Raw genomic sequence first — 18,064 nt, 5'->3', positions numbered from 1 at the left:
CACTCTCTATTCCAAGCATTCTGGCAGATCACTTCTGTCCCATTTCCAAAACCTCCACACCCTTCCTGTAACGGTGACCAGAATTCAACGGTGACCTAACCAACATTTTATATCACTGCAACACAACTGCTTTACTGTTCCACCACTCAATGCCCTACTCAATGAAGGCAAGCATTCTTTATGACCCAACCTGCTTACATGACCACGATGAAGGAGCAATGGACCTGGATCCCCAGATCCATCTCTACAAATTGTATCACTTGTTTAAACGTACCATACACAAAAATGCTGGAGAAATGCAACAGGTCACACAACGTCACTGATGCATGACTTTGCTGAGTTTCTCCAGCACCTTTAGTTGTAGCATTTGACCCAACGTCCGCAGACTTTCCTGTTTAACACCAATTAAAACATAGTGTGCTTCTGTTCTTTCCAGCAAAATGAATATCTGATGTTATCTGCAACCTTTTCTCTTCAGTCACTCATTCTATACAGAGAAAGGCTTTCTCCTCTGAGCCTAATTTCCCAGCTACCATTGAAAGACCGATTAATCTGCAGACACTTGTCTTATCATCCAAGTTATGAACATGCTTTGCAAACTGCAGGCTCCCAGCAATGACTCTTGTGGGATTCTTTTGCACTGATCTACCAATCTGAAAGTAATCCATCATGGAAACCATGCAGAGTAGAAATGAGCCCTTTGGCCACCAGATCCATGCTGACCTAATTACAGAAGGATTGTATCCTTCCATTCCTTGCCTAGTTAAGTGTCTGCCTCTTGTGGTTGTCTCCCCTCCCATGGCAGCACATTCCAGATAACAGCCACGCCCTCATTAGAAAAGATACAATCCTCAGATCTTAAACCTCTTGTTATTTGATATCCCTGGCCAAAATCATTTGACTGTCTCATGCCTCTTCTATCAGAACACATCCCTCAGCCTCCTTCACTCTCGGGAAAACAGGCTCCATCTCTCTGATCTCTCAACATAATTAAAGTCATCCAATCCAGACAACACCCTGGTGAATTTTCTCTGCACTCTTTCGTGCACCCATATCCTTTCAAATCCAAATCTGCGTGGCAATCAGAACGGTGTATATTCCAAGTGTGGCCTAGCAAGTTTTATTTTGGAAAGTTCAACATAATTTACAAAGGCAAACATCCTGTACATCTTCTTCTCCCCCTTCCCCCCCCCCCCCCCACCATTGACTCAATGGACATGGACTCCTCGATCTCTCTGCTCATCACCATTTACTGTAGATGTCCTAGTTCTGTCTGACTGCCAAAATGCATTCACCTTTGTTGAGATGAAGTTCCATCAGTCCATTTTTCAATTGATCTATGTCCTGCTGCAGGCTGAGCCAACTTTCCTCTTTATCAACAGCACCATCAATTTCTGTCATCTGCAAACTGACTAATCATCCCTCCAATGTTCAGATCCAAGTGGCCAAAGTACGTTATAAGCAGCATGGTCCCAACAATAGGCTGTCCAATCAGACACTAACCCCTGTAGTACATTACTGGACATAAATGTCCAATCAGACTACCTTCCATCACTCTCCTCTGCCTCCTTGTTCCAAGCCAATTTTGGAGCCAATTTTGGATCCAATTAGTCAGCTCACCATGAATCCCTTATGTCTTCTGGTCCAGCCGTGGGGTGTTCTTGAATGCCATATCAAAGTTAATGTGGACAACATCTACTGCCCTACCTGCATTAATGTGCTTTGTTACCTCCTCAACAAACTGAAATCAAGTGAGATGGCATTTCCCTTCACCAAGCCACACTGAGTATCCCTGGTAAGTCCATGCCTTTCTAAATGATCATCAGAACTTTTGTTTTAGCAAAAATAAACTTTCATAAATCAAGAGTATAGATCAAAGAATCAACGATAGAGCAACCAAAATTCATGTCTCATATTTGTAAATAGAGGAAAATGTAATTTTAGAAGCTCAGTGCAAATCTAACTGTCACCTCTGTCTCCATCTTTGTTTCAAACTCAAGGATGGAGATCTTCAGGTCCAAAACATTTGTTCAATTTTCATTCTATTCATTTGTCCAGTGGCTTTCACTTGTATTCACTAACGTGTTCATCATTTGTATGAATTTGAAATAATTTGGTCAATGTTGTGCAGTTATAATTTAATTAAAATTTTTCCCATCTCATTCTCTGAGAAAACCATTTTGGCTTTTGCTATTTAACATATGGAAAATCTCCAGGTGCTGGGGTCAAGTACAATTCACAAATATGTTGGAGTAAGTCAGCAGGTCATGCAGCATGCATCGGGAGTAGAGGGAAACCAATGTTGTGGGCCTGATATAAAAAAGTACAGTGCCATGACCGATGAAGGCCCTGACCCTTTGCCATGTTACCCACTTGTGTTACAACCTTCAGAAGCTCTGGACTTGCATCCCAACACCCCAAAGTACATCAATGATTCTAAGGGAGCTGCCATTCACTGTATACTTTCCTCACAAATTATGACCTTCCAAATGCAACAACTCATTCTTGTGCAGATTAAACTCCACCTGTCCTTTCTCTGCCCTTATTTCCAAATGATCTGTACCCCACTGTATCCTATGACAACCCTTCTCACTATTCACATCTGTGCCAATTTTTGTTTAGTCAAACACTGGTAAATTAATTTAGAATTGAATTTTCCCCATCTTAAATGGAGCCTTGGTAGATCAATAATCATTTATCGAAACCTGTTCCTTTCTATATTCTGAAACAATTAACAGGTCAAATCAATTGTTCCCGACTCCTTCAAATCCTGGTCGTTGCTGCTTTGATGCGCTGATGTGAGAGGCTCAGAATTGCTTTGGTGATGTCCTCATCATTGTGAAATCCTAGATAGTGACATGCTTTCATGTTTCCATTCTCAGAAACATACAGGATCTCTGTTGAGCTGGAAATGATAATATTTGCCATGTTTCTTCAAACTCTTTGCAAGGTATAGGGTCTGGATTTTACACAGTCAGTTGGATATCAACAGCTGTAATTTTACATTTGTTATGCACAATTCTGCTCTAACAACATCCTGTTATTGATCTATTTGGAGAGGGATCTAAAATGAATCCTTCCATTTTCTTTGAGATAAACACAACTACAGTAAATACCAAGTGGCTGGAGTACTGTATTTATGTTAATCTTTGAAATGTAATGTTTTTATTTTGAGAGATCTCTATAAAGAGAAAATCACTGAAAAAAAAGCAAGCACGAGTTAAGTGTTGACCACCCACCTGGTGCCTTTGTTTTTTGGGATCCTGAATCCTTGCCTTTTGGTCTTCCATGTATTTTAGGTCCAGCTGAAAAATGACAGCAAGATCATTAGGTTCTGTCAAACAGAGGGGTTAATCATTCATTGAACAGGTAGATCCTCAAGGGTGAATCATCTACTGTACAGGGTAATCAAGTCCTCAAGGGTGATCAAGAGATGAGCATTTTCATACTGCTGTAAGCAATACAAATAGAACAGGTCAAAATATCAAAGCAAAACCTTTCTTTATCTCAGCTTTTACTTCCAACTTTTCAAACTCTAACCATTAGAGTTCATTAAGCCAACATTTCTCACCAAATTTTGAATTATGTTTTTCTCTCTTTTCCTCTGTTGGGCCAATATTGGTTGGAACCATAGAACATATTACAACACAGAAGCATGCCCTTTGGTCCATTCATTCTATGCTAAACTATTATTCTGACTTTCCCCATGCCCTGCACCTGGACCATATCCATCCTATCTATGTACCTATCAAAACCTTTCTCAAATGTCAAAAGGGAGCCTGCATTTACCACTTCCAATATGTGAATACGTTCCCCCAATGTTCCTTTCACCCTTGACCCATGCCTTCTACTTCATGTCTCATGTAACCTACATGAAAAAAATCCTGCTTGCATTTACTCTATTTATATCATTCACAATTTGGTCTAACTCTATTAAATCTCTGACGCTTCAGCGAATAAAGTCCTAACCTGTTTAACTTTCCCTCAAACTAAACATATCCCAGCAACGTCCTTGTAAATCTTCTCTGCACTCTTTCAATCTTATTGATATCTTTCCTGCTGTTAGGTGACCAAAGTTGCATACAATACTTCAAATTTGGCCTCTGGAATTTCTTAACAACTTCAACATAACATCCCAACTCTGATACTCAATACTTTGATTTAAGAAGGCTAATAGACCAAAAGTTCTCTTTATGATCCTATCTACCTGTGACACCATTTTTAGGGAATTATGTTCTGTATCTGCATTCCCAAATGGCTTTGTTCTACTGTACTGTCAGAAGCTTAATAGCCTGAAGACGCCTGGGATTGTCTGATCTCAGAAGCTAAGCAGGCTCTGACCTGGTCAGTACTTGGAGGAGAGACCACATAGGAACACCAGGAGCTGTAGGTTTCTGTGAGGGGCACTGGACAAAGTGGTGACTCCCTGTCTGCCTGATGTAGTATTACATCACAATAATGGAACCTTTACCCTGTACTTGTCCATCCCCTATTGTTCACTGTGCATGTCCTACCCTGGTTAGTTCTCCCCAAATTCAACACCTCACATTTGTCTGCATTAAATTCCATCTGCCAATGTGCAACCCATTTTCCAAGATGGACCAGATCCCACTGCAAGATTTGAAAGCCTTCCTCACCGTCAATTACATCTCCACCCTTTGTGTCAACCTCAAACTTGCTGAGCCAATGTACCACATTGTCCTCCAGATCATTGAAATCAATGTTAAACAACATTGGACCCAGAACATATCCCTGAGGTGCACCAGAGTTCACAGAGTTCCAGTCTGAGAGGCAATCATCACCTACCACTCTCTGGCTTCTTCTGCAAAACCAATGTTTAATCCATTTTACTCCCTCACCATGAATACCGAGCCTCTGAACCTCCTTGATCAAGCTCCAATGTGGGACATTGTTAAAGTCCTTATTAAAGTTCACTCGAACAACATCATGGACTTTCATTCATCAACTTTTGTGGTAAGTACCTTGAAAAACTCCAGAAGTGGTTAAATATGACCTATCAGGCACAAAGCCATGTGGTCATTACCTAATCAGGCCCTTCTTATCCAAATTCTTCCATTTTAGTTATAACATCATACACTGGGAAACATGTCATTCACCTTATTGAGTCTGTGCCAACCATTAACCACCCACTTACACTCATCTCATTCTGTTCTCCACCTATCCCCACCACCTCCTGCGTGACTCTACAACTCTCCCATCTCCAGGGCGGCATTTACCCACCAGACTGAAAGTCACTTGTATGTGGGAGGACACAGGTGCATCCAGAGTAAACATACATGGTCACAGGGAGAGCATGCATTCTCCACATAGTCAGGAGTGAAGTACGGTTGCTGAAGCTGAGAGGCAGCGGCTCTGATAGCTGCACCATCGATTATTGAGAAATTGAGAGTATTCAGCCCAATATCTGCTCACGGAGCAGGCCCACTAATTTATTCTCCAACATTCTCATCAATTTCAACCTTCTCCTATGAGCAGCCATGTATTTTTTCCTGATTTGGGATGTTTAGGGGAGATATCAGAGTTAGGTGTTTTTACACAGAGAGCGATAGATGCCTGGAATGCATTGGTGGGGATAATGGCGGGAGCTGGTACAAGAGGTGCATTCAAAAGTCTCTTCAGCACATGAATATAAGATAAAGGGGTGGGGGGAGGTTGGGCTGTAAAGGTGGGAAGAGTTACATTGATTGTGGAATAGGTTGATATAGATTGGACAACATTGTGCTGTTCTATATTCTTTGCAACATAATGGCAATTTACTCAACAAACAAAAGTGCTGGAGAAACTCAGCAAGAACATGGGAGATTATGAAGCAGGGAAATTCTAACTAGCTCTTAGAGCAAGTTATGAGGTCAACCCAACACTGTGGGGTGAAGTGCCCCTACTCTGCTGTAGATTTCAATGTTCTATGCACCCGTGGAAATGGCAGGGTACCCTGCACCGGCAAAGGGCCCAAGGGGACAAACAAAGGAGATCTCTGAGACTTGTTATTGTCCACCATTGATCAGGGTGCAGTTCTACATCCTCAGCAGGTAACAAATGGGCTCACCTGTTGTCATTTGTTTCTTATCAGGATGTGCACAGAGATAATTGCATCACTGGAAATGCCTTCCTAACAATATCTCCCTCTGGTGAAAAGTTTGACTTGCATTGGGCTTTTATTTCTTCTTCTTGGTGTGTTTTTTTTAATTATTTGTGACATTTTCTGCCAGTTCAATGATTTCCACTTTCCTTCCATGAGTAGAAATGTCCCAATACAACCTCTGCTTGTTGTCTTTGTCAAAACAGGCCACAATGGATTTAGAAATCTTTGTTCGTGATGGTGTTTGCTGGGCATGAGGAAAGACCTCCCGGGCCAGGTCCCACCAGTTACCTTCTCTTTCTATCTCCCACTATTTCCCTTCAGCTTTCTGTGTGATAACAGTGAAACAGAACAAACTGAGTATATGTAGGGGAAGGGATATAATATTGCTTGGAGCCTGGGGAAAGTGGCTTCATCAGGGAACCAACAGTGGAATTGAGTAACTATTTTGGATGTTCACGCTTTGTCACCTTTACCTTGTATAATATAACACACATATACTCTGCAGATTTTCTTCTCCAACTACATTTACTCCACCTTTGGCATAATCCTTGCCTTTCACTTGTGATCGTCATGGATCATCTACTACATCTGGTGCTCCCAGTGTGGCCTCCTCTACATTAGAGAGACTGGATGCAGACTGAGATTTCATTGAGCACCTTTACTCTGTCCATTGCAAATAACAGGAACCTCCCAGTAGTCAACCATTTTAATTCCATGCATCATCCCCAGACTAACACTAATCCTCATCCTAACCCTATCATGGCCTCATGCACGGCCAAACCAAGGCTACCCGCAAATTGGAAGAATACCACCAAATATTTCATCTGGGCATCCTCTAACCAGATAACATTAACGTGGACTTCTCTAGTTTCAATTAACCCCTTCCCCCAAGTCTCGCCATTTCCCTATTCCTCTGTCTCCTTTGCTCCAATTTCCAAGTCCCTTTGCATCCTCTCCATTCAGACAGCGACCCCTCCTCTGATCATTACTCAACATTTTTTCTCTTCTACCCTCTCGCCTGTATCCACCTCTTATCTCTTACATGTTGCTCTGTGCCCCAACCCCTCCCTCCTCTCCTCTCACCTTTATGCTCTAACCTTAATGAAGAACCCAAGCTCTGCAATCCAGGAGATCTCCTCTGCTCTCTCTCTATAGCATCCACATCCTTCCTGCAGTGAGGTGACGAGAACTGAACTCAATATTCCGTGGGGCCTAAATAAAGTCATGTATAGCTGCAACATTGCATCAAAGCTCTTGAACTCGATCCTGTGGTTAATGAAGGTCAACAGGTCTCTCAATTTGCCGACTCTGCTCAGAGTCCTCTGATTAACATTGTATTCTGCCTTCAAATATGACCTCCTAAAATGAACCGCTTTACACTTTTCTGGATTAAACTCCATCTGCAATCATTACAGACTAACCACAACACCACCAATTTTTCATGTCATCCACAAACTGACTAACCCACCCTTCCATTTCCTCATCCAACTCATTTATAAAAATCACAAAGAGGAGAGGGTCCAGAACAGATCCTGTGGAACACCACTGGTCACCATGCAGAATACAAACCATTGACAATCACCCTCTCCACAAAGCAAGACCTCCTTGGATTCTATGCCTGGTTACTTTTTGAATGAGCCTTGCACGAGGAACCCCTTATCAAATGCCTTTCTGAAATCCATAAACACCTCACCCACTACTCTATCTTCAGCAATGTGGTTTGTTGCATCCTTGAAGAATTCAATCTGCCTAATGGGACACAACCGTCCCCTGACGAAGCCATGCTGACGATCCTTCATCACATGATGCATCTATAAATGCTATGTCTCGTCTCTTAGGATCTTCTCCAACAGCTTTCCCACCACTGAAGTAAGACTCACTGCTTTATCATTTCCTGGGTTCTCTCTAATCCCATTCTTGAACAGGGGAACAACATTTCCAGTACTTCTCGTATCCTCAGTGACAATGCAAAGATCATCACCAGTGGTTCAGCAATCTCCTCCTTCACTTCCCAGTAGCCTTGGGTAAATCTCATCTGGTCTGGTGATGTATCTAATTTCTTGCTCTTCAAAAGCTTTGACACATCCTCTTGGAAACGCTCAATCATTTCAGCCCACTTCACTTCATCCTCACAATTGCCAAGGTCCTTTTCTCTGGTGAATACTGAAGCAACATATTCATTAAGGATCCCTGATGGGTCCTATCCTCATGACTCATCCTCTTCACATACTTATAGAATGCCGTTTGGTTTTTCTTAATCCTGCTCACCAGCCATGGTCCTTTCTCGCTCTTTCAATTCCTTTCCTAAGCTCCTTCCTGGCAATCTTGTCATTCCCTGGAGCTCTATCTGTTCTTTTCTTCAATCTCTTGTAAACATTTTTTTAAATTAGATTTTTATATCCCTTGTACACCATGGTTCTTTCAGCGTACCATGCTTTCCATAGTGCCATGCAAACATTTGGCAAATTTCTGCTGTACTTGTCCTCGGGTACATCTGCTCCCAATTTATGCTCCCAAGCTCTGGCCTAATAGCATCATATTTTCCCCTCCACAATTAAATTGTCTATTCCTGTCCTTCTCCAATGTTGTAGGAAAAGAGTGGGAATGTTGATCACTTTTTCTGAAATGTTTTCCCACTGAGAGGTCTGACATCTGACCGGTTTAATTTTCCAGTACCAGGTTAAGTATTGCCTCGCAAGGCTACCAATACCAGGTCAAGTATAGTTGGCCTATCTACATCCTGTGCCAGGAAATCTTCTTGAATTAAAAAAAAAACAAATTCCACATGATCCAAGCCCTTCACTCTGAGATGTGGTTCCAATCAATATTAGCGAAGTTAAAATCATCCATCAGAGCAAACTCATTATGTTTGCACCTTTCTAAAATCATCCTCCCCATCTGCAGGGTGTCTCAGAAATTAATTCTGCAATCATGGACAGAAATAATCGTAGTATAGTTCCCCCCCCCCCCCAACCCCATTTTATTAACCACTGTGAATTTTAACTTTTACTCAAGTTGAATGCTCTCACAGTCATTGAAACAGGCTCTTTGGGCCAACTTGCCCAAAGATGAGCACAATGTCCAACGCATACTATTCCTTGCATTTGGCCCCATCCCATCCCATTCATGTATCTGTCCATTTTTTCTTCAACATTGCAATATGACCTTCCTCAACCACCTCCCGCCCACCAGCCTCTGTGTAAACAAGTCACCCCTCAGGTTCTTGTTCAATTTCTTCCCGCCTCTCCCCCCACCCCAGAACCTTTGGTTACTGATTCCCTTACTCTGGGGGGGGGGGGGGCGAGAAAATCTTTTTATTCACCTGAACTTATCCCTCTTATGATTTTGTTCTCCTCATCCTCCTGCGCTCCAAGGAATAATGCCTGTGCCTGCTCAACCTTTCCCCAGTAACATCCTCGTAAATCTTCTCTGCACCCTCTCCCGATGGGCAACATCTTTTCTGTAACTCAGTGACCAGAACTGAACAGAATACTCCAAATGGGACCTCACCAATGTCTCATACAAATGAACCATGACCTCCCACTTTTATACATCATGCTCTGATTTATGAAAGTCGGAAGCAAGTCATGAACAAGTCACCAAATTCATTGTTTTGCGGCGGCATCACAGTTCAAAATCAGGCCAATGTGCTGAGGGCATTTTTGACCACCCTATCTACCTGTGACACCATCTTGTAGCTACTATATACTTGTACACTGATATCCGTCTGCCCTGTGTGACGGAATGGGTTAAAAATATATCTTAAAAAGGTATAGATTGTGGGGGGTTAGTTTAGTTACTACTTTACATACACTTCACGAACAGATATCTCAGTAACATTTCACCAAGTACATCTCATTTGAAATGCAAGAGTTATGCCTGAGCATAGACTTCATGTCTACATTGATTTTGAAGAATCCTTATGAAGACTTCACAAGTAGGTATTAATTGGATTGATGTTGTAGAATGGAAATGGACTATTTTCTTTAAAGGAACAGATGTCCAGGCTCAGAAACTGATTAATCTCTTGCTGTTCTAAGAGGGGTCGTGTGTTTTTGCAAATAGAGAAAAAAAACATGCTCTTCTCTTTGGGGAGAGAGAGAGAGTCAGCTTACAGCAAGAGTTAATATTGGAAACTGCACCTTCCTCAGACCTGCTATAGGACCCCATTTGAAGATGGGTTTTGAGTTCTGAGTTCAGCCTATTCTAAACCTTTGTAGTCAACTACAACAGGCTGTGGCTGGTTGATGTGTTTCTCCTGAAATGGGGAAAAGAAGAACTCTCTGTGATTACCTGCAAGGTTATCTTTTGGAAAAACCCATGAGGGGGGAGGTTTCTTCAGCAAGACACTTCAGTGGCTGATCGAAGGAAATCAGTTGTGTGTCCAATGAACAATGAATATCTCTCTCTCTCTCAAACCAACAAAGACCTTCCTTTGCAGTAACGATTTAAGTTAAAGCACCAGAGCCTGGTGAAGATCATAAATGTTCAATTCTGTGCACACTTTGAAAATTGCCTGATCCCAGTGAATTTGGGATTGGTTAGTGAAACAAAGAACTTTCCTGAACATCACATCATCACATACATGTACGCTTAGAATTAGAAGGGGGTTGTTAATAGTAATAAATTAAATATTGATCTTATTATTATATAAGAAAAATTTTAAAAACATTTACATTTGTTTAAGTAACCATTGTCTTGGTGAATTTCTGTTTGCTGCTGGTGTTTGGGGTCGTCTGGGATTATAATACCTACAACACACTCCATAATTCTATCCATTCACTGTGTAGGTCCAACCCACATTAAGATCTCCAAAATGCAACACCTCACCTTTTTAGAACCTTACAGCACAGACAACTGGCCATTCAGCCCTTCAAGTTTATGCCAACCATTGTTTCACTCGTCCCACTGACTTGCTCCCATTCCATAACCTTCCAGACCTCTCCCATCCATGTATCTATCCAATTTGTTCTTAAAAATCAAGATCAAGCCCACATTCACTACATCAGATGGGCGCTCATTTCACACTCCCACCCCTCTCTGAGTGAAGAACTTTTCCCTAATGTTCCCCCTAAACCTTTCCTCTTTTAGCTTAAAACTATGACCTCTTGTATTTATCTCCCCCAGTCTAACTGTCAATATCTCTCATAATCTTGTAAACCTCCATCAAATCTCCCTTCACTCTTCTTCAATCCAAGGAATAAAGTCCTAACATGTATAATCTTTCCCTGTATCACAACTCCTGAAGACCCGGCAACATCCTAGTAAATTTTCTGTGCACTCTTTCAATCTTAATGATATCCTTCCTGTAGTTAGCCACGCAGAACTACACAAAATATTTCTAATTTGGCCTGACCAATGTCTTAAACAACTTCAACATAACATCCCAATTCCTAAACTTAATACTTTGATTTATAAAGGCTATGATGCCAAAACCTTTCTTTACAACCTTGTCCACTTGTGATGCCATATTCAGGGAACAATGCATCTGTATTCCTAGATCTCTCCACACTCCATAATGTCTTATCCTTACCGTGTATGTCTTACCTTGGTTTGCCCTTTCAAAATGGATTACTCTGCATTAAACTCCATCTGCCATTATTTGGCTCATTCTCCCAGTTGGTCCAGATCGCTTTGCAAGCTTTGAAAATCTTCCTCGCTGTCCACAACCCCTCCTATCTTTGTGTCACCAGCAAACTTGCTGATACAATTTACCACCTTAAATCCAAATCATTGATACAGTCAACAAATAACAAGGCTCCAAACACAGATCCCTGAGGAACACCACTTATCACAGCCCTTCAGTCTGAGAAACAACCATCAACTACCACTCTCCGTTTTCTCCTACATAGCCAATTAGCAATCCAGTTTACAACCTCTCCATTGATTCCTAGTGTCATGACCTTCTGAACTAACCTCCCATATGGGACCTTGTCAAAGGCTTTACTAAAGTCCATGTAGACAATATCCACAGTCTTTCCTTCTTCGTAACTTCCTCGAAAAACTCTACGAGGTTCATTAAAGATGACCTACCATTCACAAAGCCATGCTGAGTGTACTTAATCAGCCCATGACTGTCCAAATATCTACATATTGTATCTCTCTGAACTCATTCCAATAATTTACCTGCTACTGACATCAGGTTCACTGGCCTATAATTACCTGGTTTATTTTTGGAGACTTTAAATTTTAAACAACAGGACAACATGAGCTACCATCCAATCCTCTGGCACCTCACCTGTGGCTAAGGACATTTTGAATAGATCGATCAGGGCCCCATAATTTCTACACTTGTCTTCCTCAAGGTGCAAGGAAATATCATTTCTGGCCCAGGTGATTTATCTACCTTTATTCACTGTAAGGCAGCAAGCACCTCTTCCTCCTTGATCTCCATTTGTTCCATGACCCTTCTGTTTGATTCCCTTCCTTCATTAACAGTATGCTTAGCTTCCTGAGTATTATATAGTCAGGATAATGTGAACTATTTTGTAACTGCATAAGAATACACCTTTCTCACTTTAGTAACTGCAGTGCACTACTGTGGGGTGTATGTATATGTATAGTAGTGTGTGAACAGTTTCCTGAGATGATGGAAGGCATCAGTAAGTAAAGTCTCTTCTGTAATTTGAATCTTGCATCTCTAAGTTATGGAAGAAGCCTCTCAAGTAATACAGAGACATAACATGGTGGCAGTGATATAAGAGAACAAGAATAAAGCCATACAATTGATTGTAAGTCACTGAAATACAAAGGGGAAGAAGAGAAAAAACATTACTTAAACAAAAATGGCTGGAGAAACAGCAGTTCACCCGGTGATGTACGGGAGGTTGAAGACAGTGTTGAATTGTTTAAAAGGTTTCAGCAGATGTGTAATATAGCATTCAAAAGCTATTTTAAAAATGCAACAGCAGAGGAGAAGGTCAGTGATATACTTCTCTGGACAGGGGAGCGAGGCCTTGACTTATTTAATAGGTGGGAGCTTACAGAGGTGGAGATAAATGATCCAGAGCAGATATTTGCAAAGTTTGCTTCTCACCTTGAACCCGCGTTAAATTATAGAATTAAATGCAATGAATTTCAAGGCTTAATGCAAGAAACTGATGAGATTGTTGATAATTTCTTCACTAGAATAAAAATTGTTGGTGCAAAATGCAGATTTAAGGATTACAGAGGAAAGATTAGCTGATCAGCTAATATGGGGGGGTGCCCATCCCGAAGTGCAAAAGTCTCTTATAGGGAAGGATGGCTTGAAGCGGCCAAAGATATAGACACAGTCAGGGCCTTCAAAGCCACAATGATGTGAATGAAATTCCCATCTATGCAGACCCATCAACAGCAAAGAGAAGGAAGGGTTGGTTCTATAAAGAAGAATGCAGAAAAAAATTCTCTAGAAAATGCATGATGGTCACATGGGAATGGAGAAATGCAAACTGAGAGCAAAGTCAGCCATGCACTGGACTGGCATAGACAAAGATATTGAAAATATGGTGGCCACATGTCAAATATGCCAAAAGTACAGAAACACACAACAAAAAGAGGAAATGATTTCCACAGAGGTACCTGCCAAGGCATGGCACACATTGGGAGCAGACTTGTTCACCGAGTATCAAGAGTGGTATTTAAAAGTAGCCTGTTACTACTCTAAGTTTCCATTCATCAAAAGGGTGGAAGACCTGAGAGCATAAACTATCACCTTACAGTGAATTGAGATTCACTGGTGGTGTGTTATACTGATGGTTGGCTCCGCCTCCCAGCACCGCCCCCACCTACCCATATATAACCCTGGTTTCCTGCCTAAACCCCGAGTCCTTCTGAAGACCTACCCTCAGTTATAAGCTAATAAATGTTCTCCTTCCAGTCGTGAGATCTTTTATTCATGATACAATTTTATTAGCTTATTCCCTTAAAAATGGAAGCTCTGCTCAAGCCAGGGGTGCTGCTGATAGACCCTCTGTCCCTCGACGTGGCTGAGGAGTTCATGAACTGGCTAGACTGCTTCCAGGCCTACCTGAACGCGACCAGAGATGTCTTCCACACCAATGAACTCAGGAGGTCCGCACTCGAGGGTAGGAACGAATGGGTATACAGTCATCAGGGACTGCTCTTCATATGATGATGTCATCAAGGCTTTGAGGGCTTGATAATACCTCAAGTCGCGAAATGAGGCCCTCGCGAGGCACTGACTCGCTCTTCATTGCCAGTGGCCAGAGAAGTCCATCAATATATGATCCTGCTGGATCTGTGGATGCTTGCCAGCCAAGAAGTGCAGGTAAGAAGTGACTATGGCCATGTTTGTGAGGTAGAACAGATCCAGGACAATCTAGGGGGTTGGCTCGAGGTACATGAGGCAGCGAATGCTTGAGTCGGGGAAGAAGGATCTGGCTAGTCACGTCAAAATGGCAAAGTCGCTGGAACAGGCCAGGCTTGAGAATGATGAGCTCGAAGCCAGTGAGCTTGCTCACCCAGGTGACCCCTTCCAAGGATGGGCTGCTCCTGCTAACCCAGCCCTAATGGCTGCCAGTTCCTGTGATGGGGAGCGCTCCCACGATAGTGCTTTTTCTGTGGAAAGATCCAGCACCCCCGATCTTGTTGCCTGGCTAAAGACACCATTTGCTCCAGCTGTGGCAAGAAAGGGCATTGGGTGAGAGTTTACTGGGTGAAGGAAAGCCCGGGAAAGTTCATGCCTGCACCGCTCGCAGATCCGATTCTAGCTCCAAGCCATCTGCCTCGAATTTGCCTGAATCCACTTGCTGCGCTACATGCCAAAGGAGGGTGGCTGCAAGAAAACAGCACAAAAATGCTTGGTGGCCATCGTGCCGCGACTCAAATACAAACTTGGCGCCATCATCGTCAGAGGAGGAAGGAAGGCAGCCATCTTGCTGTACCATGAGATTGATGCCATCTTACCCATGGGCAACCCTGGATGGTGAGAGCCACTCGAGGGAGGAGTAAGGAGTCTCCGGAGTCCTAGCCTCGATGGTCCAAGATCAGGACTGACCTCGCCAGCTTAGCAGCTCCATAGTGACTATGAAGATAAATGGATTCTTCACTAAATGCCTAATTAACACATTCTCTACTGAAACCTGCATAGACTTTCGAACTATGCAAGAACATGAACTAAAGATGTATTCTTCCAATGATCTCATATTCCTTGCCTCTCATTCACACTCCACGTGTATCCAACAACATTGCATAGTACATTTGTCGTTTGAAGGGGGGAATTTTGTAAATTTTGCCTGTATGTACTTGATGAATTGACGAGTCCACGCTGCTGAAGATCCAGCTGCGCTGGATGGGTCACGTCTCCAGAATGGAGGACCATCGCCTTCCCAAGATCGTATTATATGGCGAGCTCTCCACTGGCCACCGTGACAGAGGTGCACCAAAGAAAAGGTACAAGGACTGCCTAAAGAAATCTCTTGGTGCCTGCCACATTGACCACCGCCAGTGGGCTGATAACGCCTCAAACCGTGCATCTTGGCGCCTCACAGTTTGGCGGGCAGCAACCTCCTTTGAAGAAGACCGCAGAGCCCACCTCACTGACAAAAGGCAAAGGAGGAAAAACCCAACACCCAACCCCAACCAACCAATTTTCCCTTGCAACCGCTGCAATCGTGTCTGCCTGTCCCGCATCGGACTTGTCAGCCACAAACGAGCCTGCAGCTGACGTGGACTTTTTACCCCCTCCATAAATCTTCGTCCACAAAGCCAAGCCAAAGAAAAAAGACTTGATGAATTGTGTGCTCCAGTGTTGTTGGGTCTGGACTTCCTGTATCACCTTAAAAGCGAGACCTTGGAGTATTTTGGTACCCTCCCCCTGTAACGTTTTGGAATGGAGGTCCTCTAAAAGTCAGTACACACATGCAGCCTCTACATAATGAATATCAATCCCCCCCACCTCTCTTCCCGAATCTGTCCTTTGACTGCAAACCTATTGCAGGAGGTACAGCACAGCAGATTGAGATATCATACAGTGAGAGACACGATGTCTGCTCGATGAAGGTATAATCGATCGTCGAACCAAGCAACAGCCCGTGGAGAGCACATGTGGTGATGGTAAAAGGGGAAAACAAGTCCAGGCTAGTAATTGTCTGTAGCCAAACTATAAATTGGTACACACTCCTGGATGCATACCACCCTCCCTCGAATTATGGAGATGGTGAATGATATTGCGCAGTATTGGATCTATTCGATCATTTACCTGAAAGCTGCTTATCTCCAACTGTCAATCCATTCCAAGGACCATCCATATATGGCATTTGAGGCTAACGGTCATCTCTATCAATTCTGAAGGGTCCCTTTCAGTATCACTAACGGGTTTCTATCTTCCATAAGAAGATAGACAGAATGGTGGATGAGTATGGGTTGAAGGCTACCTTCCTCCAACTCGATAATATCACCATCTGTGGCCATATCTTGGAAAACCATGATGCCAACCTCCAGAGCTTTCTCCACACAGCGAAAGATCTGAATCTCGTAACTCTGAAAAGTGCGCATTCGACTAAATGTTTGGCTGTCCTTGGGTACATAGTGGAAAATGGTATCATTAACCCTGACCCTGATAGGATGTGCTCCCTGTTAGAGCTCCCCATTCCCTGGACCATGAAGGCTTTGAGGAGATGCCTGGGCGTTTTCTCATGTTACGCCCAGTGGATCCCTCAATATGCTGGTAAGGTTCAACCTCTCTTAAAAGCCACTTCATTTCACCTCCCGGCCATAGCCCAAATGGCTTTTAACTAACTCCGGAACCACATTGCACAAGCTGCCTTGAGGCGGTGGATGAGAATGTACCTTTCCAGAGGTAAAGAAACACTTCGGACATGGCCCTGGCTACTACCCGCAACCAGACTTGCAGGACGGTTGCATTTTCTCTTGGACACTGCAAGGCCACGAGTTCCAAAACCCCTCCATGGAAAAGTAGGCTCAAGCCATTGTAGAAGCCATGAGGCACTGGAGACACTAACTGGGTGGTAGGAAATTTACGCTCCTCACTGACCAGCGCTCTGTTGCACTTACGGTTAATAAGGGACAAAATCAAAAAATGATAAATTTGTTATGTGGAGGATCGAGTTCTCCACCTAAAATTATGATATTGCCTTATGGCCAGGAGCCCTTAATGACCCTCCAGATGCCTTATCCAGAGGAAGCTGGGCCTCTGCCCACACTGGCCAACTGTGGTCTCTACCATAATGAGCTCTGCCATCCAAGGGTAACCCACATGGCTCAATTTGTCAAGGCACGCAATTTTCCCCACTCCATGAAAGACGTTATGTAAATGACCAGGCCATGCCAGGTCTGTGTGGAGTGCAGGCTGCACTTCTACCACCCTGCAAAGGCGCACCTGATCAAGTCATCCAGGCCCTTCGAATGGCTCAGTGTCGATTTTAAGGGACCTCTCCCCTCAATGAACGGGAACACCTTCTTCCTCTCTGTCATTGATAAGTACTCCCACTTCCCGTTTGCCATTCCATATCCAGACACATCCACTTCTTCAGTCATAAAGGCCCTATATTCCATTTTCACCCTGTTCAGTTATTCCAGCTATATATATAGCAACCCCAAATGTCATGGGTTCATTGAAAGACAAGTGCAATCTGTGAAACACATACTAGTTAAGTGTCTCGAAACCAAAGAAGACCCAGACCTCACTCCTCTATCATTACGAGCAACATCTTTAAGGGCTGACATGAAGTCCCCGGCAGAACTCCAAAATGGCAGGAGATATAAAACAACTCTGCCAAGCAAAATACACCCTCCAGAAGACCAGGAGGAAACCAGAAGAAGACTGGCTGATGCGCAAGAAGAAGGAAGCCAGCATTATAACAAGCACACACATTGCATATTCAAGAGCCCATGTTGAAAACATGGACCCCAGCAAAGGTCATTAGAGAAGCTGACACACCAAGATCATACATTGTCAAGACAGATTCTGGCAATCAGTTGAGGAGGAACAGAATTCAC

The 18,064-nt window shown here is 43.1% G+C and overlaps 1 protein-coding gene across 1 annotated transcript in view; it reads right to left on the bottom strand.

Moving 5' to 3' along the window:
* The window catches only part of LOC138736174 (CUB and sushi domain-containing protein 1-like), a 2,349,200-nt gene that overhangs the window by 14,256 nt on the left and 2,316,880 nt on the right, over positions 1–18,064 (bottom strand). The window contains exon 66 of the mRNA XM_069885244.1: positions 3,240–3,305. Coding sequence (XP_069741345.1) covers positions 3,240–3,305 — 66 coding nt within the window. The remainder of the gene's footprint in view (positions 1–3,239; positions 3,306–18,064) is intronic.

Source organism: Narcine bancroftii, chromosome 6 (genome assembly GCF_036971445.1).
Source record: "Narcine bancroftii isolate sNarBan1 chromosome 6, sNarBan1.hap1, whole genome shotgun sequence".
NCBI classification, from domain to species: Eukaryota; Metazoa; Chordata; class Chondrichthyes; order Torpediniformes; family Narcinidae; genus Narcine; species Narcine bancroftii.
This window is presented reverse-complemented; position numbering and strand designations above follow the sequence as displayed.